Source organism: Mustelus asterias, chromosome 25 (genome assembly GCF_964213995.1).
Source record: "Mustelus asterias chromosome 25, sMusAst1.hap1.1, whole genome shotgun sequence".
NCBI classification, from domain to species: domain Eukaryota; kingdom Metazoa; phylum Chordata; class Chondrichthyes; order Carcharhiniformes; family Triakidae; genus Mustelus; species Mustelus asterias.
In genome coordinates, this window is record NC_135825.1 from 10916033 (window position 1) to 10939809 (window position 23777).

At 47.2% G+C, this 23777-nt stretch overlaps 1 protein-coding gene across 4 annotated transcripts in view; it reads right to left on the minus strand.

The window, feature by feature from the left end:
- Positions 1-280: 280 nt before the first annotated feature.
- Positions 281-23777, minus strand: part of sox13 (SRY-box transcription factor 13) — a 212765-nt gene continuing 189268 nt past the window's right edge. For all 4 annotated transcript variants that reach the window (XM_078242110.1, XM_078242113.1, XM_078242111.1 and 1 more), the window contains 5 exons: positions 15499-15614; positions 13523-13616; positions 13084-13251; positions 3787-4003; positions 281-709 (listed from right to left, as the gene is read on the minus strand). In XM_078242110.1, coding sequence (XP_078098236.1) covers positions 424-709; positions 3787-4003; positions 13084-13251; positions 13523-13616; positions 15499-15614 — 881 coding nt within the window. In that variant the 3' untranslated portion in view covers positions 281-423. The remainder of the gene's footprint in view (positions 710-3786; positions 4004-13083; positions 13252-13522; positions 13617-15498; positions 15615-23777) is intronic.

Genomic DNA, 23777 nt, shown 5'->3' on the forward strand with positions numbered 1-23777 from the left:
CCCTGTCAAAATATAACTAGTGATGATGGAGCCTTGAGCTGCGATGGAGAAGGACCATCGGCGCCCTTGGTGGAGAGTGCATGTGAAGTTACTGAAATTCAGTGTTCCCTACAGGTACGGATGCTATTTTAATTAGCCCAGTCCAGCAGAGGCTCATCTGTCTCTACCTTGGACCCTAGTAATCTCATCAACTGGTCCACGAAATAGGCACATTTAGGATGAGGTAGAGGATGGTTGTTTAACCCCCCCCCCCCCCACCCCCCAATCCCACTCCCCCAATGTGTTCCAAAACCTGCACAGTGAGAACTTTCCCAGTAGCTCTGCTCGATGGTTGGCCAGGGTACAACAGGACATACGTTAGCCCATCCGTGCTCGAAAGGTTCAAGTCTGTAACCTTTGCCGACAAAGTCAGAGGTGAGAGAGTTAGTCCGCAAGGACCACCAGTTCGCCGTCGCTGCGGTATTCCACATCGGAGTCGTCCTCCTCACCGTACTCGTATATTTCACCGTTGGTGTCGTTCAGATGCATTTCCTTCATGTCCCCCTGCTCCGATTTGAGACTCCGAGTGTTGAGGATTACAGGCATGCTGGGATCTGGGCTGCAGGATCGATAGTGTTCCGACACCGCTGGCTGTACAGGAATAGGGGTCATCCCAATCTGTCCGGGGTACATCATGTCTGAGGGGTGCAGGTGAACTTGATCCGGTTGCCTGCATTGGGGAGGGGGGGGGGGGGGTGCGGGCGTGGAGAGAGCGACAAAGCATTAGAAACTCTTCATGTAAACACACCATGATACATCAATGAGCAACGCCAATAGAAAGATGGTTGCTACTGTGTCCCAAATCCAAAAGGAACTTCTACTCTCACCACATTATCTGCCAGCCAGTGAGTTGCACTCACGCCTCGGAGTCAGAACGTCCCACTCCAGAGGCTTAGGCTGAGACTCCAGTGCAGTATCGAAGGAGGGTTGCAATGCTGGAGGTGCCTCCACCTTTCAGCTGAAGCCTTAAACTGAGTGCCCGCTCAGTGGGACGCAAAAGAATCCATGGCACTATTCTGAAGAGCGTGCAAACACGTGAATTGGAAGCTGTAGGCCGCTCAGTCCCTCGAGCCTGTTTCACCAGATCTGATTGCAACCTCAATTCCACATCCCAACATACACATAATAACCTTTCACCCCCCCCTTGCTTATCAAGAACCTATCCACCTTTACCTTAAAAGTGTTCAAAGACTCTGCTTCCACTGCGTTGCAAGGAGAAAAAACCTCTCCCCATCTCCTTCTTAAATGAGCAACCTCTTATTTTTAAACAACCCCTTATTTTTAAATTTTAGACCCCCCCCCAGCTCTCGATTGTCCCACAAGAGGAAACATTCTCTCCACATCCACCCTGTCAAGAACCCCCCAGGATTTTATATGTTTCAATCAAGTCACCTCTTCCTCTTCAAGGCTCCAGTGCATACAAGCCTAGTCTGTCCAGCCTTTCCTTTAACTAACTTTTGACAAAGATTGTCATAAGACAATCTGCCTATTCCAGGTATTAGTCTGGTAAACCTTCTCAGAACTTCTTCCAATACATTATTCCTTAAATAAGGATTCCAATAGTGTACCGAGTACTCCAGGTGTGATCTCACCAACAAAGCCTACACACTGCTTTTGCATTCAATTTCCCTCGCAACAAACAATAACATTCTTTTAGCTTTCCTAGTTACTTGTTCAACCTGCATACTAACTTTTTGGGGACACCCAAATCTCTCTATATCTCCAAGAGCTACAATCTCTCACCGTTTCGATAATTTGTTTTATTCACTTATATTGGGGGTCACTGGTTGACCAGTATTTATTGCCAATCCCAATTGCCCTCTAGAAGATGGTGGCGAGCTGCCTTCTTGAAGCACTGAGGTCCCTGTGGTGTGGGTATACCCACTGTGCTGTTAGGGAGGGAGTTTCAGGATTTTGACCCAGTGACAGAGAAAGAACGGCGATATGTTTCCAAGTCAGGATGGGGAGTGAATTGGAGGGGGAAATTGCGTGGTGGTGTTCCCAATGCACCTCCTTCCCTTTTCCTTCTAGATGGTAGCAGTCATAGGTTTGGAAGGTGCTGCTCAAGGAGCCTTGATGAGTTCTCATCAATGATACACACTGCTGCTATTATGCGTTGGTGTCGGGGGGGAGTGAATGTTTGTGGAAGGGGTGTCAATCAGGTGGGCTGCTTTGTTTTGGATGGTGTCGAGCTTCTAGGGGGAGACTTGTTGAAATTGTATAAGACATTGGTAAGGCCACACTTGGAATAATGTGTACAGTTCTGGTCACCCTGTTATAGAAAGGATATTACTAAACTAGAAAGAGTGCAGGAAAGATTTACTAGGATGCCTCCGGGACTTGATGGTTTTGAGTTGTAAGGAGAGGTTGGATATTTTTCCCTGGAGCTCAGGAGACTTAGGGGTGATCTTATAGAGGTCTATAAAATAATGAGGGGCATAGATCAGCGAGATAGTCAACATCTTTTCCCCAAAGGTCAGGGAGTCTAAAACTAGAGGGCATAGGTTTAAGGTGAGAGGGGAGAGATACAAAAGGGTCCAGAGGGGCAATTTTTTTACAGAGGGTGATGTGTGTCTGGAACAAGCTGCCAGAGGCAGTAGTAGAGGCGGGTACAATACTGTCTTTTAAAAAGCATTTAGACAGTCACATGGGAAAGATGGGTATAGAGGGATATGGGCCAAACACGGCAATTAGGACTAGCTTAGTGGTTTAAACAAAAAGGCATGGATAAATTGGGCTGAAGAGCCCGTTTCCATGCTGTAAACCTCTATGACTCTAGGTCAAGGGCAATACTGTAGAATTGTTGGGCCCAATACACCAATAAACCTCAAGTAACTGGTTCCCTCTATACAAATAGCTCTGTTTGGTCTACATCGACTTAACTTAACCAGGCCAGCATAGGCAGGCGACAATCTGTGCCTTTTACTGAAAGCAGCACGGTGGCACAGTGGTTAGCACTGCTGCCTCACAGCACCAGGAACACCGATTCAATTCCCGGTTTGGGTCACTGTCTGTGCGGAGGTTGCATCTTCTCCCCGTTTCTGCGTGGGTTTCTTCCGGGTGCTCCGGTTTCCTCCCACAGTCCGAAAGACGTGCTAGTTGGCTAAATTCTCCCTTAGTGTACCAAAACAGGTGCCGGAGTGTGGTGACTAGGGGATTTTCACAGTAACTTCACTGCAGTGTTAATGTGAGCCTACTTGTGACACTAATAAATAAACTTTAAAGTTAAAGTGGGCATGTGGGCAAGGGAAATGGTTGTACTCAGTATGATACCCTTCAGTTTGGAGTCACCAGCTGACGGCCACTGGCAACGAATAATAGCCACTTAGGTGCAAAGTGATATAAAGAGAATAGTTCATAGAAGAATATAGAATCCCGACAGTGCAGAAGGAGGCCATTCGGCCCATCGAGACTGTACTGACCAGAATCCCGCCCAGGCTCTAACCCGTAACCCCACACATTTACCCTGCTAATCCCCCTGACACTAGGGTCAACCTAGCATGGCCAATCAACCGAACCTACACATCTTTGGACTGATGGCAGAATAATCCGGCAAAAAGTCACTCGGAGTCATTTTGACTCTTTGCGATAGGATGCTACCCAATCAAAAGCCCACTTTAAATCATGCCCAATTTTTACTTCCACTGTCTTTCCAAAGGTGTGGGGGAGCAACAGGAATGTGCGTGTTAACTTAGCTGCGAATGTCTCTCGTATGTGTAGCTGTCGTTTGCCACCGGAGATACTCACCCAACAGAATAACACTGCTGCACTTCCTGCCGCCTGTACTTCATCAAGGCCTTGTATTCCCCAACCCTCAGCCTCTTTCCGTCCACAATGCAGGTCCGCTTAGGCCGAGGCTTGTACTTGTAGTCTGGATATTTCTCCAGGTGCTGTCGACTCAACCTTGCTTGTTCCTCGTAGTACGGCTGCTTCTCAACATTTGACATCGATTTCCAACGGGATCCTAAAGTCAGAGATACTTCATTATCAACAGCAAAACGGCACAGGTGTCATCGAGAACAAGGCCATTCATTAGACTGCACCACTAACCCCAGAGTGGAACTCAGGAAGCTCATTGGGATTCCAGCCAGGATAATATAACAAATCAACAACAGGTTTCCATGGACTGCAAAAGTACTTCAAAAATTTTAATTCTACTGCAAGTAAGCTGGATATATTGGAGAAAAGTGGAGCTACATCTATATAAAGCCCTGTTTAGACTACATTTAAATATCATGCCTTAGGAAAGACATATTGGGAGGCATCTTGTGCTCTCGCTGGTGATGAGCTTGGAGGCAGGTAAGGTGTGCGGTTAGGTGGGATGATGGGGTATTAGAATCTTACCGTCTCCATGCCACTGGGCTGGAAGGGCCACGGTTGAGGTTCCCACCCATCCACCATTTAAAAAAAAAATTAATTCGTGAGACATGGGTGTCGCTGGCTGGGCCAGCATTTATTGCCCATCCCTAGTTACCAGAGGGCAGTTGAGAGTCAACCACATTGCTATGGCTCTGGAGTCACATGTAGGTCAGACCAGGTAAGGGTGGCAGATTTCCTTCCCTAAAGGACATTACTGAACCAGATGGGTTTTTCCGATAATCGACAGTGGTTTCATGGTCATCAGTAGATTCTTAAAGCCAGAGTTTTTTTCAATTGAATTCAAATTCCACCATCTGCCGTGGTGGGATTCGAACCCGGGTCCCCAGAACGTTAGGCGAGTATCTGGATTAATATTCTAGCGATAATACCACTGGGCTGTCACCTCCCCTCAAGTGGTCATTTAAGGGCCTTATTTCATCCCCACTGGGATAAATCCTGCACAACAGGTAAAACTGTGCGGGCTGCTTGTCACCTCCAGGGGATGCTCCCTCGATGAAAGGCACTCAGCGAGGGAGAGTCTGGGCATCGGGAAGCGGGGGGGTCCATCACCCTTGCCATTGACTACCCTGCACCCCTCACCCTGCGATCCCACCCCATGAAGCCTCACCCCCCACCCCATATACATTACTCACATGAGGCCTGGGTTGCTCTGCGATCCTGGGACTCAAGTAGATGTTTTTATTCCCTGGCAGCAGTCACCACCTCCCCTGTGGCACTGGTGAGCAAGTGTCACCGGCCTCACACCTCTACCCTCAGGGGTCCTGCTTATAGGGGAAGGCTTTACCACTGTCTAATTGGCTTGTGTTTTGGCAAGTCTTCCACAAAAGAGTCTCCAACTGGCTCTTCAACTGACTGCAGACTCTTGACATCTTGGCACAGTGGTTAGCACTGCTGCCTCACAGCGCCAGAGACCCGGGTTCGATTCCCGGCTTGGGTGACTGTCCGTGTGGAGTTTGCACGTTCTCCCCACGTCTGCGTGGGTTTTCTCTGGGTGCGCCGGTTTCTTCCCACAGTCCGAAAGACGTGCTGGCTAGGTGGATTAACCATGCTAAATTCTCTCTCAGTGTATCCGAACAGGTGCCGGAGTGTGGCGACTAGGGGATTTTCACAGTAACTTCGTTGCAGTGTTAATGCAAGCCTACTTGTGACTAATAAATAAACTTTTAAAAACAAGAGTCCACCCATTGTGGGGACTGCAACATCATTTACCAAAATGGTATCTGGACTTTAAGGGTTAAATTAAGAGGAGGGATTATACAAATCTGGGTATTTAGAATGCCAAAGGCAATTTGATCGAATTTAAAAATAGGTTAAGAAACACTTCTCCATTCAAAGAATGGCACAAGTCTTTCTTCTACAGACATCCACTGATGCTAGATTAATTATTCATTTGAAATGGAGTGGGGGGGGGGGAAGTAGTCTCTGAAAGCTAATGGCTACCAATAGTGAGGTGGGGCATTTAGACAAAGACCCGAGATGCTTCTGCTTAAATGTTTGACTTAGTTCAAGAGTTCTACAAATGGCAAATAAACACAGACGAAAGGCAGCGGTTTTGCATTCAGTCCATTAAACATTCAGCCCGGCGGCTTGAACCGAACAAAAGTCAGGGGAAAATGCTACATGATGCATACCACACAGGTTCTACACAATACAGACTAGGTTTCTAAAGCACGCAACTGCCTCTGAGCACTTCCAGCAACCGACAGTACAGATTAGATGCAGAATAAATCTGTTGCAATACAGCTCTGCCAAAAGTGCCTTCACCTTCAGTCTCAGGAGATTACTGCTTCTAATTAGCCACCGTGGCCATTTCCTAGGCCCACAACAACAACTTGCATTTATGTAGCACCTTCAACATGGTAAAACGTCCCCCGAGGCTCCACAAGGGTGTTAGAAGAAATTGAACACTGAGCTATATCGGATGCTATACTAGGACAAATGAGAAAAAGCTGGTTTAAATGGACATCTTAAAACGGAGATAGCAGTGGAAGGTTTTTTTTCATTCATTCATGGGATGTGGGCGCCGCTGGCTGGGCCAGCATTTATTGCCCATCCCTGGAGGTGGGAACCTGGAGCTCACTGCTTGAAAGGATGGCAAAGGTGGGAACCCTCACAACATTTAAGAAGCATTTAGATAAGCACTTGAAATGGCAAAGCATGCAAGGCTATGGGCTAAGTGCTGGAAAATGGGATTGGAATAGATAGGTGCTTGACAGCCAGCGCAGACACGATGGGCTGAAGGGCCTCTTTCTGTGCTGTAAAGCCCTATGACTTTAACTGCCCTTTAACTTAACTGGTTTACTAGGACAGTTCAGAGGTTATTCAAGAGTTAACCACATGGTGGAGTTTGCACATTCTCCCCATGTCTGCGTGGGCTTCCTCCGGTTTCCTCGCACAATCCAAAGGTGTGCGGGTTAGGTATATTGGCCATGCTAAATTGCCCCTTAGTGTCCCGGGATGCGTAAGTAAGAGGAATTAGTGGGGTAAATATGTGGGGTTATGGGGATAGGACCTAGGTGGGATTGTTGTTGGTGCAGACTCAATGGGCTGAATGGGATCCTTCTGCACTGTAGGGCTTCTATGATTGTTGTGGGTCTAGTGTCATATGTAGGCCAGACCAAGTAAGGATAGCAGATTTCCTTTTTGAAAGGACATTTCATGATGGGTATTTACAGCAATGGTTTCATGGTCATCACTTGACCTTTAATTCCAAACTTTTTAAAAAATATATTGAATTCAAATTTCACCCTCTGTCATGTTGGGATTCGAACCCAGGCCCCCATTCGGTGTGGATTCCCTCGGCCTCTGGATCCAGTGATAATACAACTACAGCAAAAGGCACAGCCGCAAACTCGGAGTGAATGGAAACGGAGGTGGGCCTGAGGTCTGAATTGGAGGAGCAGATGGTTTTGGGAGGGTTGTAGGGCACGAGGTGGTGATAGAGATAGGGAGAGGAAAGTCCATGCTGGGGTCTGGAGTACAAGGATGAGAATTTTAAATTCAAGGCAATGCCAGGCCAGAAGCCAATGTGGGTCAACAAGCAGAGGGGTGAACAAAGAACAAAGAACAATACAGCACAGGAACAGGCCCTTCGGCCCTCCAAGCCCGCGCCGCTCCCCGGTCCAGGATTGAATCCTGAATCCAGGATCCCCGCCCAATTTTCCAGCCTATCTACATACCAATATCCTATCCACCGAGCTGTCCCTCACAGCTACGATGCTTTGTTCATCACCTATTAACTCACCCCAACCCCCCCATTCCAGACCATGTGATCTCCAGGGAGAGGCGAAAACCCAGAGTGAAAAACCCCAGGGCCAATATGGGGAAAAAAAAAATCTGGGAAATTCCTCTCCGACCCCCTGAGGCGATCGAAACGAGTCCAGGAGATCACACTGGCCCTGATCGGAAAATGCTTCCCAACCCTAGTCATTTCCACCTCCACGAACACCATATGAATTCCCTGCCCCCGAGACAGGTTCCCAACTATCCGCAGTCTCGCTCCGTACTGGCTCCAGCAAGATGATCATAGAATGAAGCCTTGAAACGAGAAACAAGGAACAATTAGCCCGCGCTGCTCCCTGGTCCAAACTAGACCACTCTTTTGTATCCCTTCATTCCCACTCCGTTCATATAGCTGTCTAGATAAGTCTTAAACGTTCCCAGTGTGTCCACCACCTTGCCCGGCAACACATTCCAGGCCCCCAAGGGTGATGGGAGAATGGGACATGGTGTCATATTCCTGTGGGCCAATTCTAATTTGCAAGTGGCTGTGTGGAACTGGGCTGCATCTAATCGCTAACTAGATGCCATCACTAGGTGGGTTCTAGCCCCAGATCTGAAAGGCAGCATCCCAACATGCAAATATGAATGGATTTGACACCTGTTAAAACTATAGTAACGCCAAAATCATCTAATTAACAAGGGGAACTTGCTCTTGGATCGACAGCTACGCTTGAAGCACCCAGTAACCAATCCTCTCTCGGTATCCAGGCGCGACCTTCTAGTAAGCTGCATTGATTTTTCTTATGGCGTGGGCAGATTCTGCTTCCAGGGCAACTCCGAGGAGTAGGTCAGAACGTTCATGGCCGTTCACGCCAGCGGGATTCTCTTGTCCCGTTGCAGTGAACGGAGATTTGGCGGAGTGCTAAATTCTCCATCCTCGCTTGCGGGGACGGGGGGGGGACGGGGAGGGGGGGGCGCAGGAGTGGCCAGAAAATTCCGGCCAGAGTGTTTCCTAGACTGTTGTATTAATAAATTATTTTAATTTCCCTCTTTCCTGCTGGAAGAGGAGCGGCAGAGACGCACTCGTCAGAAGTAGAGGATGTAAAAGAATCAAACGTGGGGAGTGAGGGGAGAGTACTTTCAATGCATTATCTCCAGTTCCATACACGAGTAAAATTCCATTGGACACTTGTCTCTCTACTTCTTCAATCTCCTTCATATTCATTTACTCACCTTGTAATTTTCCACTGATATAGTTCCTTACATATGAAGCCCTTTCATTTATTAAATTCTCTATTGAGGAGGAGATAATTCTGCTAATCTCTCATCTCATCTTGTTCCACCCATTAAATTATATTATCTGTTTGCTCAGGCTCTACTGGTCATTAGTAAAGGATATCCATGCAGCCTGTATTATAGGGAGCTCCCCATACCCTGATGTAGCTCTGTTCCTGTACAATGACTCCCCCCATTCCACCACACGTCTCCTCTTACTCTGTACCATTACAAACTGACCCATTCGCCAAGGACAGAACTTAACCCCAGGATGTCCCAAGTACTTTTGAAGAGTTGTAATGAAGGGAAACGCTGCACCATATTTTACATAAAGGGCAGTGAAATTAATAGCCAGCTAATGTGTTTTGGGTGATGATAGTTGGCCAGAACACAGAGATCTTTCCTTTTCTCTTCCTCAAATATGATGTGGAGATGCTGGCGTTGGGTTGGGGTGGGCACAGTAAGAAGTCTCACAACTGAAGTCTCACAACAATTATGTCTTTGCCGATATATGCCGTGTTTGTGAACTAACCTCCACTCACCTGGTGAAGGGGCAGCGCTCTGAAAGCTCGTGATTCCAAATAAACCTGTTGGACTTTAACCTGGTGTTGAGACACTTCTTACTGTGCCTTCCTCAAATAGATTTGCAGAATCTTTAACTCCCGATTCCAACTGGGGAGACAGTGGCCTAGTGGAATTGTCACTGGACTAGTAACCCAGAGACCCAAGGTAATGCTCTGGGGGTGACATTTGAATTCAATAAAATCTAATGATGACCACGAAATCTGTGATGACTTCAGCCAGGCTAATGAGGTGGGCTTGCTAGAGTATGAACTGCCTGATGAGTCCTAATTGATGGTTAAATGAGGGAGCCTCATGCTCCCTATTTAAAGCAGGTGTGTCAGACTCCCAGCCTGCATTCAGCAGGGAGCAACTGGAGAGCTGGCGGCGTACAGATGTATGGTGTAAATAAAGTAACTTGGTGACGGCACTTTTCACCTCCGTGGAGTTATTACATCATTATCCATTGTCATTAAAAACTCATCTGGTTCACTAATAGGGAAGGAAATCAGCCATCCTTACCTGGTCTGGCCTACCTGTGACTCCAGATACACAACAATGTGGTTGACTCTTAAATGCCCTCAGGGATGGGAAATAAACGCTGACCTAGCCAATGACACCCACTCCCCCTGAACGAATATATTAAAAAAAGGGTCTCGGATTAAGATCGCATCCCTCAGAATCGGCCTTAGCAGTGTGCTCAGTCCTCTAGGGGGTTTGACTCCAAGATGCTACCTACTGAGCTAAAGTTGAGACATAGCAACCACTTGTTCAAAAAGGTACTTCAATTGGCCAATTGGAAACCTGCACCGCTCAAAGAACATTAACTAAAACAGAGGAGCTAACAATACATGTCGCAGCCCTTAGTGCGCCGCCACAGTCGCCTATCCAATAGCAATCACTGTGCTTCAAAGTTAATTATCATTCACGGAGCACTTTGCAATGTTATTGAAAGGTGTATTAAGGAGCTGCGTAAATACAAATCTTTGTGCTTCTCGTACAAAAGGAACAAACTTCCATTCATAGCAGCAGCACATTGACAGAGCTTTTTGTGTCAGACAATGGAAAGAATTGGTATCCATGGCACAGCCAGTTTGTCTCCTCAAAAGCGTCACACCCAAAGACAAACAAGGTAACGCCATTACCTTTCTGCACTGATAAAGCAAAGCCGGGCATAGAAAACCTTCACGCCCATTAAAAATAGCATGGATTAGATGCAGACGATAAAACATTGATTGAAGGTTTACACTGCACCCGTTGGAGCACAGGGACCTGCCTGTAAACATGCCCTCAACGTGGTGTTAGATTTCTACTCTTGGGTTCTGTGTTCGCTGTCGCACTGCAGTCATGTGCTGGCTAACAACTCATCAGGCAGTGGCATAGTGGGTATTGTCGCTGGACAAGTAACTCAGGGACCCAAGGTAATACCCGGGTTCAAATCCCACCACGGCTAATGATGAAATTTGAATTCAATAAAAGTCTAATGAAACCTTTGCAGGTCTGACAGCATCTGTGGGGAGAGGATAGAGCCAACGTTTCGAGTCTAGATGACCCTTCGTCATCGAGGGCCATCTAGACTTGAAACGTTGGCTCTATTCTCTCCCCACAGGTGCTGTCAGACCTGCTGAGATTTTCCAGCATTTTCTGTTTCTGTTTCAGATTCCAGCATCCACGGTATTGGGCGGCACGGTAGCGCAGTGGTTAGCACTGCTGCTTCACAGCTCCAGGGACCAGGGTTCGATTCCCGGCTTGGGTCACTGTCTGTGTGGAGTTTGCACATTCTCCTCGTGTCTGCGTGGGTTTCCTCCGGGTGCTCCAGTTTCCTCCCACAGTCCAAAGATGTGCGGGTGAGGTTGATTGGCCATGCTAAAAATTGCCCTTACTGTCCTGAGATGCGTAGGTTAGAGGGATTAGTGGGTAAATATGTCAGGATATGGGAGTAGGGCCTGGGTGGGATTGTGGTCGGTGCAGACTCGATGGGCCGAATGGCCTCTTTCTGCACTGTAGAGTTTCTATGATTCACAGTATTTTGCTTTTATCATGAAATTAATGTCCATTGTCATTAAAAAACCATCTTGTTCACTAATAGTTATCAGTCTACCACAGATGGACAGCATTTTGTGTCAAAAAAGTGTGATTACGTTTAAGCTTATGGGAACCGGAAGACATATCAGACAGAACGTTCCCCTCCCACCCGCTACGATTCCCGTGGCGGACTGGACAGGACCATGCAAAGTTCTGTGAACCTCAGGCGGGATTTTCCGGTCTTGGGGAGAGTGCGGAAAATCCCACCCAACATGTTTAAAATCTGTGTCCATTTCCAATGAAAGGCTTAACCCAATCAATGTTAGATCATTTGGAACCTGTGCAAAGTGCCTGAATATCAAGCGAGCCATCACTGAATACAGCATCCACTAAGTCAGCCAAATAAGCGGAAGAATCTTCTATAGATTCTGTGTTCCAGTGTATATTATATAGATTTAGGGGAGGCAGTGGCGCAGTGATAGACCAATAATCAGACACCCAGGGTGATGCACTGGGGACCTGGGTACCAATCACATCATGGCTGATGGTGAAACACAACTTAATTTTTTAAAAAATCTGGAACTTCTGTCGTAAAAACCCATTTGGTTCGCTAATGTCCTTTAGGGAAGGAAATCTTATCCAGTCTGGCCTACATCTGACTCCAGATCCATGGCAACGTGGTTGACTCTTAAATGCCCTTAGGGATGGGCAATAAATGCTGGCCCAGCCAGCGACACCCACATCCCACGAACGAATGAAAGGAAAATAAGGAGGACTGCATATTCTTTCAATTCACGATCTCCTCTGGAGGACGAGTGTATTCTCTAGGTTTTAAGGAGGCTAGGGTGTGTTTTGCACGATCAAGGACCTCGGCTGGATGAGCTCCATCGGAATAGGGCCCCTGGATAGAAGATTCTGTTGTCCTCCGGGCTTTCGGACCCCCCCCAGGCCAGAATTTTACGTTGATCAAGCGGGCACGCACCCAACCCCGGAAGCACCCGATGTCACTGTGCTTGTGCATAACATTACGACTGGCGGGCACATGTGGGAGTCTGAAGCGGATAATTAAGCCCATAAAGGAGGCAATTGGTGGCACAGCCCATCCACTTTTGTTGGCAGCCAGGCCGACCTTCACGTCTTCACAGCAAACTGGTGCCAGGGCAGGATAAAACGTCCATATTCTTCCATGGGATGTTGGCATCACAGAGCTTGCAATAAATGCTGGCCCAGCCAAATTGCCCTTGGCTAGTTCGGCCATTTCAGAGGGGCATTTAAGAGCCAACAACATTGCTGTGGGCAAGAAACAATCGCCAAAATCTTGATGCCATTTATGCCGGCGGGAACGTATGGTCCTCTCAACAGCGCAACCCCCCTGCGGGTTCCCCGGCAGCGAGGGCTGCGTTCAATGGGACATCCAGTTGACAATGGTGGGACCACAAGATCCCATTGCCAGCAAATAGCGCGCCGACTCCTGCCGCCACGAAACACACCGCGGAGAGGGAGGAAAATCCCACCCAATGTCTTCCCTAGGGTTTGTGCCATTTCCAAGTGCTTCAGTTGGATTGTGGGCTGCCCTCTTACCCAATATCTTGCTGATGCTGGAGTTGTGCATGTCAGGGTAAGTCTGAAGAATCTTCCTTCGTTCGTCTTTTGCCCACACCATGAATGCATTCATTGGTCGTTTGATGTGTTCGTGGTTGCCGCCACCTCTGGATTCATAGCCTTTTGATCCGGACAGAGTCAAATTTCCTGATATAAAACGAGAGAAAAAAAATGAACGAATCAGGACACCTGAGGGTTTTTATTGAGCTGGAACAGAACACGTAAGCTCGTACTTGGAAGATAAAAATAAAGAACATTCCTTCAGACAGAAAAACTAGCACAAGGTGAATATCATATAGGATCACTAAGGTGTAAGGAGCAGCCATTGTATTTAGCACCCGGTGTCTGGAGGCAAATTAAAATGGCTGCCCATACTCAAAATGGCTGCCCGTGCTCGTTGCACTATTGTGTTACACACCTTCAGAGTCATTACTGCTGTTAAAATCTTCATTCCCACTTGCTGCTTTTCCATCATCTTGTTTTGCGAGAGGCGACTCTGTTACTCTTGAATCCTGAAAAGTATGAAGTTGCAGCTGGGTTAGAGTCAATAATTTAAGGAGAATATAGCACAGTGGTTCATGTCACCGGACTGGCAAACCAGAGGCCTAGACTAACATGACAAGATTCTGAAGGGGCTTGATAGAGTAGACGCTGAGAGACTCTTTCCACTGACCAGGGAAATCTAAAACACAGGGACACACTCTCAGGATAAGGGGCCTATCATTTTGGACTGAGAGGTGGAGAAATCAGTTCCCTCAAAGGGTTTGGAATCTTCAGAAATCTCTACCACAGAAGGTTGTGGACACTCCATCCTTGAATACAACCGGGATAGACCGATATTTGGGCTCTTGGGGAATTAAAGGATCCGAGGACAGGTGGGAAGATGGAGTTGAAGCCCAATATCAGGTGTGAATGTATTAAATGGTGGAGCAGGCTGAAGGGACATATATGGTCTACGCCTGCTCCTATTTCTTGTGTTCTTCTTGGGGATACATTCAAATCCCATTACAGCAGCTGGCAGAATTTAAATTCAATTCATAAATCTGGAATATAAAACGAGTCTCTGTAATGGTGACCACAGTGGCAAGCACGGCTGCCTCACAGTGCCAGGGACCTGGGTTCGATTCTGGCCTTGAGTGACTGTCTGTGTGGAGTTTGTATGTTCTCCCAGTGTCTGCTTGGCTTCCTTCCAAGTGCTCCGGTTTCCTCCCACTGTCCAAAGATATGCAAGTTAGATGGATTTGCCATGGTAATCGGAGATAGAATCCCTACAGTGCAGAAGGAGGTCATTCGGCCCATCGAGCCTGCACCGACAACAATCCCACCCAGGCCCTATCCCCACATATTACCCTCCTAATCCCCCTGACACTAAGGGACAATTTAGCATGTCCAATCGGCCTGACTCGCACATCTTAGGACGGAAGGGAGGGCCTAGGTGGGATGCTCTTTTGGAGTCTCGGTGCAGACTCGATGGGCCAGGCGGCCTCTTTCTGCACTGTAGGGATTCTGTGATTCTATCTCCGATTACCATGGCAAATCCATCTAACTTGCATATCTTTGGACAGTGGGAGGAAACCGGAGCACTTGGAGGAAATCCAAACAGACACGGGGAGAACATATAAACTCCACACAGTCACTATGGAGGTTGATTCACAATCACGGCATATATAGGCAAAGACACAATTGTCTATATTGATATGCACAATCAATTGCATCTTTGCCTATATATGCCGTGTTTGTGAACTAACCTCCACTCACCTGATGAAGGGGCAGCGCTCCGAAAACCCGTGACTCCAAATAAACCTGTTGGACTTTAACCTGGTGTTGTGAGACTTCTTACTGTGCCCACCCCAGTCCAACGCCAGCATCTCCACCTCATGAGAATCTGGGTAATAGTGATCCAGGGAGGGAAGAATTAGCCAGTCGCACATGGGAAGAACAAACTGCACAGAAACATGCATCCTGGGTACCTGGGCCAGGGTCTTTCAGATGGTGGTGTTTCCCTTCGCAAATCTAAACAAGTCGGCAGTGAACATACTGCCATTGATAACTGGCTCCCCACAGTCATTCAGCAAGCTGAAGGTGAGTGTCCCACTCTTCAGTCTGAATGGCCAACAGCTATCTAGTCCCAGCAGTGCCAGAAACTGCAGTGGATAGGACAGGGATTGCAAACAGTCCCCAGAGTCACAAGCCCAGGACCAGAAAAGTTTTGAAGGTCTCAGGGTGGGGAGAGGATGTGAGGGCGAGGCCTGGAAGGCATGAGCAGAGGGGAGGATAGGGGTGTTGTTGGAGAGGAGGGGAGGTAGCATCTGCAGAGGGCAGACCTTTTGGAGTGGGTGGGCGTCCGATATTGGTCAAGCAAATTGAACTCTTTCCCCTCTGCCCAACACTGACCTTGTCCTTCCTGCTATTATTGGCAGCTGGATTTTCCATAGCCCGGCTCTTCCCAAGGAAGATCTGCTTTGGACTCTGCATGGTCTTTCCAATGGCATCCTGCTCGATCGGATAACCTGGGGAGACAAAATAATCCAAACATGGAGTTAGGAAGACAATTCATTTAATTCCATGAACTTAAATTAAACTCGTGCGAAGAGGTGAGGAAAGGACTCAGTCCTCCCACAGCAGGTGCAGAGGCAGGAGTTGCTGGATACCAATGAATGATTGGTTTCAGTCAAGGAGAAAGGAAGGATGTTCCTGGTGTAGGATATTCCTGATCACTTACTCAGTGAGACCTGATATATGGACCATTGTTGAGGACAGGATTGGATTCAACTGTAGTACTCTCTCGTGTAGGCCCACATGACAAAACTGAGCACGTAGCCAACACATGAGTGGGCTTCTTGGCTCTGATAGATCTGCACCTCTGTCAGAGAGAGGACTTAGAAGGGGCGGCACGGTAGCACAGTGGTTAGCACTGCTGCTTCACAGCTCCAGGGTCCCCGGTTCGATTCCCGGCTCGGGTCACTGTCTGTGTGGAGTTTGCACATTCTCCTCGTGTCTGCGTGGGTTTCCTCCGGGTGCTCCGGTTTCCTCCCACAGTCCAAAGATGTGCGAGTTAGGTTCATTGGCCAGGTTAAAAATTGTCCCTGAGATGTGTAGTTAGAGGGATTAGCGGGTAAATATGTGGGGGTAGGGCCTGGGTGGGATTGTGGTCGGTGCAGACTCGATGGGCCGAATGGCCTCCTTCTGCACTGTAGGGTTTCTATGATTCTATGATTCTATATCGCGAGGCGGTGAACTGGAGTGGAAGAGAAAGTGTCGGAAAAGGAGAGATTAGTCAGGATTTGGTAGGGCACTGGCTATGTTACTGAACTACCCATCTAGAGACCTAGGGGCAGCACGGTGGCACAGTGGTTAACACTGCTGCCTCACAGTGCCAAGGACCTGGGTTCAATTCCGGGCTTGGGTCACTGTCTATGTGGAGTCTGCATGTTTTCCCCGTGTCTGCGTGGGTTTCCTCTGCATGCTCCGGTTTCCCCTCTCAGTCCAAAAGATGTGCTGGTTAGATGCATTGGCCATGCTAAATTCTCCCTCAGTGTTATCCGAACAGACACCAGAGTGTGTCGATAGTGGATTTTCACAGTAACTTCATCGCAGTGTGAATATAAGCCTACTTGTGACACCAATAAATAAAATAAAGGATTATAACCCAAGAATGACTGCTCAAATGCCACCATGACTGTTTGAGAATTTGGTTTCAGTTTATTGCAAAAATCTGGAAATAGAATGAGTTAGAGCCACTAAATGCAGATACAAAGCTACAGACTATTACAAAGACCTAACTAATTCATTAACGTCCTTTAGAATGGAAGAAAACCTGCCGTCATCAGCCAGCCTGGTCAACATGTGACTCCAGACCCACAGCAACAATGGCGGACTCGTGGCTGCTTCTGAAGGCTCCTAATGAAGCCACAGCGTTCCATCAAAATCACTATCGTGGTTCAAGAAGGCAGCCCCACCTCCAGTTTCTCAGGACATTTGAGAGAAGAGCAAGAAATACCCACCTTGCCAGCGATGCCCAGGTCCCAAGAATTAATTTTGCTTTCAAAATTGGAAATAATCCAATAATGGACAACCTAGGCTAGCAAGTGGGTCACATGAGTGGCCCTCCTTCATCTCAGTGGGCCCCAAGATCGCAATCAGGCTTATTCACCAACTATGACTCTCAAATAAAATTGATTACATTTAATACATGTGATTACATTTAACACATGCCAAATATTTCACAACAAGTTATAGAAAATGCTTCATCATCTATATAGGGGTCATAGTTTGAGAATAAGGGGTAAACCTTTTAGAACTGAAGTGAGGAGAAATTTCTTCACCCAGAGGGTGGTGAATGTGTGGAATTCACTACCACAGAATGTAGTTGAGGCCAAAACGTTGTCCAATTTCAAGAAGAAATTAGATATAGCTCTTGGGGCCAAAGGGATCAGGCAATGCAGGTGGAGAAGATAGTCAAGAAGGCATACGGCAGTGGTTCCCAAACTTTTTTCACTGGGCCGCACTTTCGGAATAAAAATTTGCTCGCGCCACACCAAATTTTTTATTGATCAGAAATACATTCAAAAACAAAAAAAAACAACTCCTCGCAGTGCTTGATTCATAACATAGAACACAACTACTTTATAGTATGATCATGGGACATCCAGAAAGTATAAAACAATGCATCACTTGATGCTCTTGCTCTCACTTTGGAAAAATATCTATCCATGTTTAAATGTTTCTTTGATTGTCCTTGAATCTTCCCGCTACACTTGCCATCCTCTCTCGCCGCACCAGTGTGGCGCACCACACCCTTTGGGAACCACTGGCATACGGCATGCTTGCCTTCATCGGCTGGGGTATTGAGTTTAAAAATTGTCAAGTCATGTTGACGCTTTATAGAACCTTAGTGAGGCCACACTTGGAATATAGTGTTCAATTCTAGTTGCCACACTACCAGAAGGATGTGGAGGCTTTGGAGAGGGTACAGGAAAGATTTACCAGGGTGTTGCCTGATATGGAGGGCATTAGCGATGAGGAGAGGTTGGAGAAACTTGGTTTGTTCTCGCTGGAGCGACGGAGGTTGAGGGGAGACCTGATAGAAGTCCACAAGATTATGAGAGGCATGGACAGAGTGGATAGTCAGAAGCTTTTTCCCAGGGTGGAAGAGTCAATTACTAGGGGGCATAGGTTTAAGGTGCGAGGGGCAAGTTTTAAAAGAGATGTACGAGGCAGATTTTTTACTCAGAGTGGTGGGTACCTGGAACTCGTTGTCGGGGGAGGTAGTGGAAGCGGATACGGTAGTGACTTTTAAGGATCGTTTTGACAAGTACATGAATGAGATGGGAATAGAGGGATATGGTCCCCGGAAGGGTAGGGGTTTTAGTTCAGTCGGGCAGCATGGTCGGTGCAGGCTTGGAGGGCCGAAGGGCCTGTTCCTGTGCTGTAAATTTCTTTGTTCTTTGATATCGAATTCGATGATCAGCCATGATCAAAATGAATGGTGGAGCAGGCTCGAAGGGCTGAATGGTCTACTCCCGCTTCCAGTTTCTATATTAATAGAACTGTAATTAACTTCAAGTAAAAATTAAATAAATATTTATGCTTGATTAGGCAGAGAGAGTGCACGGCTCTCTCAGTCAATGTTGTGTTCATAGCACAGTGGTTAGCACTGCTGTTTCACAGCTCCAGGGACCTGGGTTCGATTCCCAGCTTGGGTCACTGTCTGATGTGGAGTTTGCACATTCTCCTTGTGTCTGCGTGGGTTTCCTCCGGGTGCTCCGGTTTCCTCCCACAGTCCAACGATCTGCGGGTTAGGGTGATTGGCCATGCTAAAAATTGCCCCTTAGAGTCCTGAGATGCGTAAGTTAGAGGGATTAGCGGGTAAATATGTAGGGATATGGGGGTAGGGTCTGGGTGGGATTGTGGTCGGTGCAGACTCGATGGGCCCAATGGCCTCTTTCTGCACTATAGGGTTTCTATGATTTGTGTGTGTGCAACGTGCACACACCTCACTTCCCCTTGCTTTATCACTACAGTCATACCGGTAGGAAAAAGATGGAAACCAGCTAAATGTGGCAACCATGCACATGGGAAAGAGTCAACAGAATGTCTTGTGGGCCGCACTCAGAATCCTAATAGGCCTCATGTGGCCCCTAGGCCGCAGGTTGTCCACCACTGCTTTCAAAGGCCCTGGAAGGACAGATCCACTTTAGCTCATCATCAGAAATAATAGCAACGGAAAAATTTCCCTTCCATTGTGCCAATTACACGAGGAACGTTTTACAATCGAGTCTTTCAGCAAAGGTAAAACAAATTTCAAAGAAAGCTGAGAGGGTAGGAATGCTTACAGCCTGTGGAAGAATTCTGGAAGATCACATTTCGAAAGGCAAGGTCTTGTTTAAAGGGATGAGAATTGGCAGGTGGGAATTACGCTAAGGGAGGTGTGGCGGTGATCCGCCTTCTTGAACCTCTGCCACCTGTGTGGTGAAAGTGTAACCACAGTGCGGTTAGGTAAGAACTTCGAGGATTTAATCCAGCGATGGTAACAGGATACACATCCAAACGGAGGTGGTGTGTGGCTTGGGAGGGGAATTTTGAGGCAATGGATTACCATGCGACTGCTGCTCTTGCAATTGTGGGAAGCGGAGGGGGTGCGTTCGGGAAGTGCTGTCAAAGTCGTCTTGATGAGTTGCTGCAGTTATGATGATCAATGTGCAAGCTCCAGTTTATGACAGTTGCAAAAACATGGACAAAGCATCAAGGCCTCCAGGGGCAAGTGGAAAAGAGGAAGAGAGAAGACAAGGTAAATCAGGAAACAATGATTGAAGATTGTTGGAGCGTTGAAGGGATGTAAGGAAGCAATATAAACTCAACTCTGTTGAGGTTCTGGAAAAGAAAGAGTCAGAGTAGGAGAGAGGATAATGAGCCATGATCTCGTCACAGTCCGAAAGCCTACGACAGTGTACTTCACAGCTGAGAATAGGTAAGGAAAGCAATTCTGAAACAGTAGCCATAGTAACATTGATAAAATAGAGACAGTGTGAAAAGCTAATGTTAAAAAGACAGAGGTTGGGATCAATGTTAAAGGGAAGAGAGGAACATCCACCAGAAAACAAGCTCTCATTTGAACCTTGGCAAAAAGTAAGCTCAAAAGGGCTCCTCAGATCTGGGAGCCATATTTAAATCCTTGGCATAGTGACTTCTGCTTTACAGAGAGTTCAAAGTGGTCATGGTCAAATGTTCAGGAAAGAAAACCAAATGTTCTGGAGGCAGCGCTGTAGAATTTGGATTGGAGATCAAAAGGACTGGAATGTCATTAAGAACAAATCCATATCAGAGAACAAAAGTGAAATTGCATTCAACACCTCATATCTTCCAAACATTTCACCCAATTTCAACATAAGCTCTCCAGAGATGTAAAAATACTGAGTTTTGCCTGAGGAGTGGTGGTGTTGTGGTGAAGGGGAAAGGGGGAGTGGGATGGGGGGGGGGGGGGGGGGGGGGGGGAGAGAGAGAGAGAGAGAGAGACAGAGACAGACAGAGAGAGAGAGAGCATGAGGGCAAGGAAGAGCACAGAGAGAGTGCAAGAAGGAGTGGGATGAAGAGAAGGAGAGAGGGGGATGAAGAGAGAGAGAGACAGAGGGGGAGATGGAGAGAGAGAGGGAGGGAATGAAGAGAGAGAGCAAGTGAGAGAGGGATGAAGAGAGAGAGTGTGAGAGAGAGAGGGATGAAGAGCGAGAGAGAGGGATGAAGAGCAAGAGGTTAGACAAAGAGAGAGGGATGGATGAAGAGAGATAGGGAGGGGGCGCGAAAGAGGGGCTGCAAAAGAGGGCTATTTATACAGATTAGAGTGAGTTAACACACACACACACATCATAGAAATCATAGAAACCCTACAGTGCAGAAAAAGGCCATTGGGCCCATCGAGTCTGTACCAACCACAATCCCACCCAGGCCCTACCCCCATATCCCGATACATTTACCCGCTAATCCCTCTAACCTACACATCTCAGGACACTAAGGGGCAATTTTAGCATGGCCAATCAACTTAACTCGCACATCTTTGGACTGTGGGAGGAAACCGGAGCACCCGGAGGAAACCCACGCAGACACGAGGAGAATGTGCAAACTCCACACAGACAGCGACCCAAGCCGGGAATCGAACCCAGGTCCCTGGAGCTGTGAAGCAGCAGTGCTAACCACTGTGCTACCGTGCCGCCCACGGTAGAGTCTGTGTTGACTCTATCAACTCCTCTCCAATTCCAGGAGCATATATCCTACTACTGACTAGTTAACCAGCCTGAGTTGAACACAGAGAGCAAGTGCGCAGAAGCGGCAAATTATTCCACCCTTGGGAAGGGGGGGAAACTGTGCTTACGCCTCTCCCTTCCCTAGTGTCTCAGGTGTTGCCATCTGCTGAACTTGTGCGTGTAATCATTCAATGTAGTTGAACGCTGAACACTGGAGTTACAGCTGTCTCTGGGATCCTGACAATAACAGGGATCACGTGCTCAGCAGGTTTTGTCCTCAAATGGGAGAGTTCAACATAATCATGCTTTAATCCAAAAGGAAGGACTGCGTGCAGTGTTGATTTACTCAAATTATACCTGACCTCTCTACTAGGAGGGATTAAACAAACGTATGCTGTCATCCCTGGAATAAAGAATGTCAAGGGTTGATTTAATGAACATTTTCAAGATATTAAGATAGGGTAGATAGATTTCCGCTGGTTGGTGAATCTCGAGCTAGGAGCAAAGCCAAAAGATTTGAGGCAGATCCTTCAGCAATGAAATTCAGAAATGCTTCTTCATAAAGGGTGGCAGAAGTTTGCAACTCGTTTGAAAACAACTGCTGCTGAACTGATTATTAATTTGAAATCAGAAATTGATAGATTTTGTTAACCAAGAGGAATAAGGTATATGGGGCAAAGTGGGTCTCTGGAGTTCGATCAGTCAGCACAGAGGCACAGTGGTTAGCACTGCTGTCTCATGGCGCCAGGGACCCAGGTTCAATTCTGGTCTGTGTGGAGTTTGCACATTCTCCCCGTGTCTGCGTGGGTTTCCTCCGGGTGCTCCGGTTTCCTCCCACAGTCCAAAGATGTGCGGGTTAGGTTGATTGGCCATGCTAAATTGACCCTAGTGTCAGGGGGACTAGCAGTGTAAATACGTGGGGTTACAAGGGTAGGGGCCTGGGTGGGATTGTTGTCAGTGCAGTCTCGATGGGCCGAATGGTGCACTGTAAGGACTCTATGATCAGCCACAATTTCAGAGAAAGGCTGAAGGGTGGCATGGTGGCACTGCTGCTTCACAGCGCCAGGGACCCGGTTCGATTCTTGGCTTTGGGTCGCTGTCTGTGTGGAGTTTGCACGTTCTCCCCGTGTCTGTGTGGGTTTCCTCCGTGAGCTCCGATTTCCTCCCCCATTCTGAAAGACGTGCTGGTTAGGTGCATTGACCCGAACAGGCGCTGTACTGTGGTGACTTGGGGAATTTCACAGTAACTTCATTGCAGTGTTAATGTAAGCTTTACTTGTGGCTAGTAAATAAACTTTTACTTTAGGTTTAAGGGGCTTAAATGGCTTCCTTCTATTTCTATGTTCCAAACAAAAAAAAGCATAATATTTAAGCAAATAATGCATCTATTCAATGAGCAGAGAGGAATTTGCAACCTGTTGCGAGTGCCAGACAATACGTCAATTTCAGGCTAGAACTTTCCTTTGGGTTACTTGGGAAATGCAGATGTAACACTCCGATGCTAATGAAACAGATTAAGAGAGGGGTCGATCCAAGAAGAGCTTAGACCACACTCAACAAACACACTGACCGAACCAGTGTGCACTATCATTTCAACATTATGCCATCGCTGCCTTTAATCCTTCATCCTTCCCTATGCTTGCAGAAAAGACACCGCTGTCTTCTGTATTCCTGCTTAACACAAAATCCCCTCCACCTAACTCGTTCAGCTATGCCTTGTAAAATGTGGACTGTTGTTACTCTCCCATTTCTAATGGTCTCATAGGCTGTACTCCCATCCCTGGTTCTCCTATGTTTGATGTGGAGATGCCAGCGTTGGACTGGGGTAAACACAGTAAGAAGTCTCACAACACCAGGTTAAAATCCAACAGGTTTATTTGGTAGCAAAAGCCACTCGCTTTCGGAGCGCTGCTCCTTCGTCAGGCGAGTGGGAGTTCTGTTCACAAACAGGGCATATAAAGACACAAACTCAATTTACAAAATAACGGTTGGAATGCGAGTCTTTACAGGTAATCAAGTCTCAAAGGTACAGGTAATGTGAGTGGAGAGAGCGTTAAACACAGGTTAAAGAGATGTGTATCGTCTCCAGACAAGACAGTTAGTGAGGTTTTGCAAGCCCAGGCAAGTCATGGGGGTTACAGATAGTGTGACATGAACCCAAGATCCCGGTTGAGGCTGTCCTCATGTGTGCGGAACTTGGCTATCAGTCTCAGCCAAGTTCTGCACACATGAGGACGGCCTCAACCGGGATCTTGGGTTCATGTCACACGATCTGTAACCCCCATGACTTGCCTGGGCTTGCAAAATCTCACTAACTGTCCTGTCTGGAGACAATACACATCACTTTAACCTGTGCTTAACGCTCTCTCCACTCACATTGTCTGTACCTTTGAGACTTGATTATTTGTAAACACTCGCATTCCAACCATTATTTTG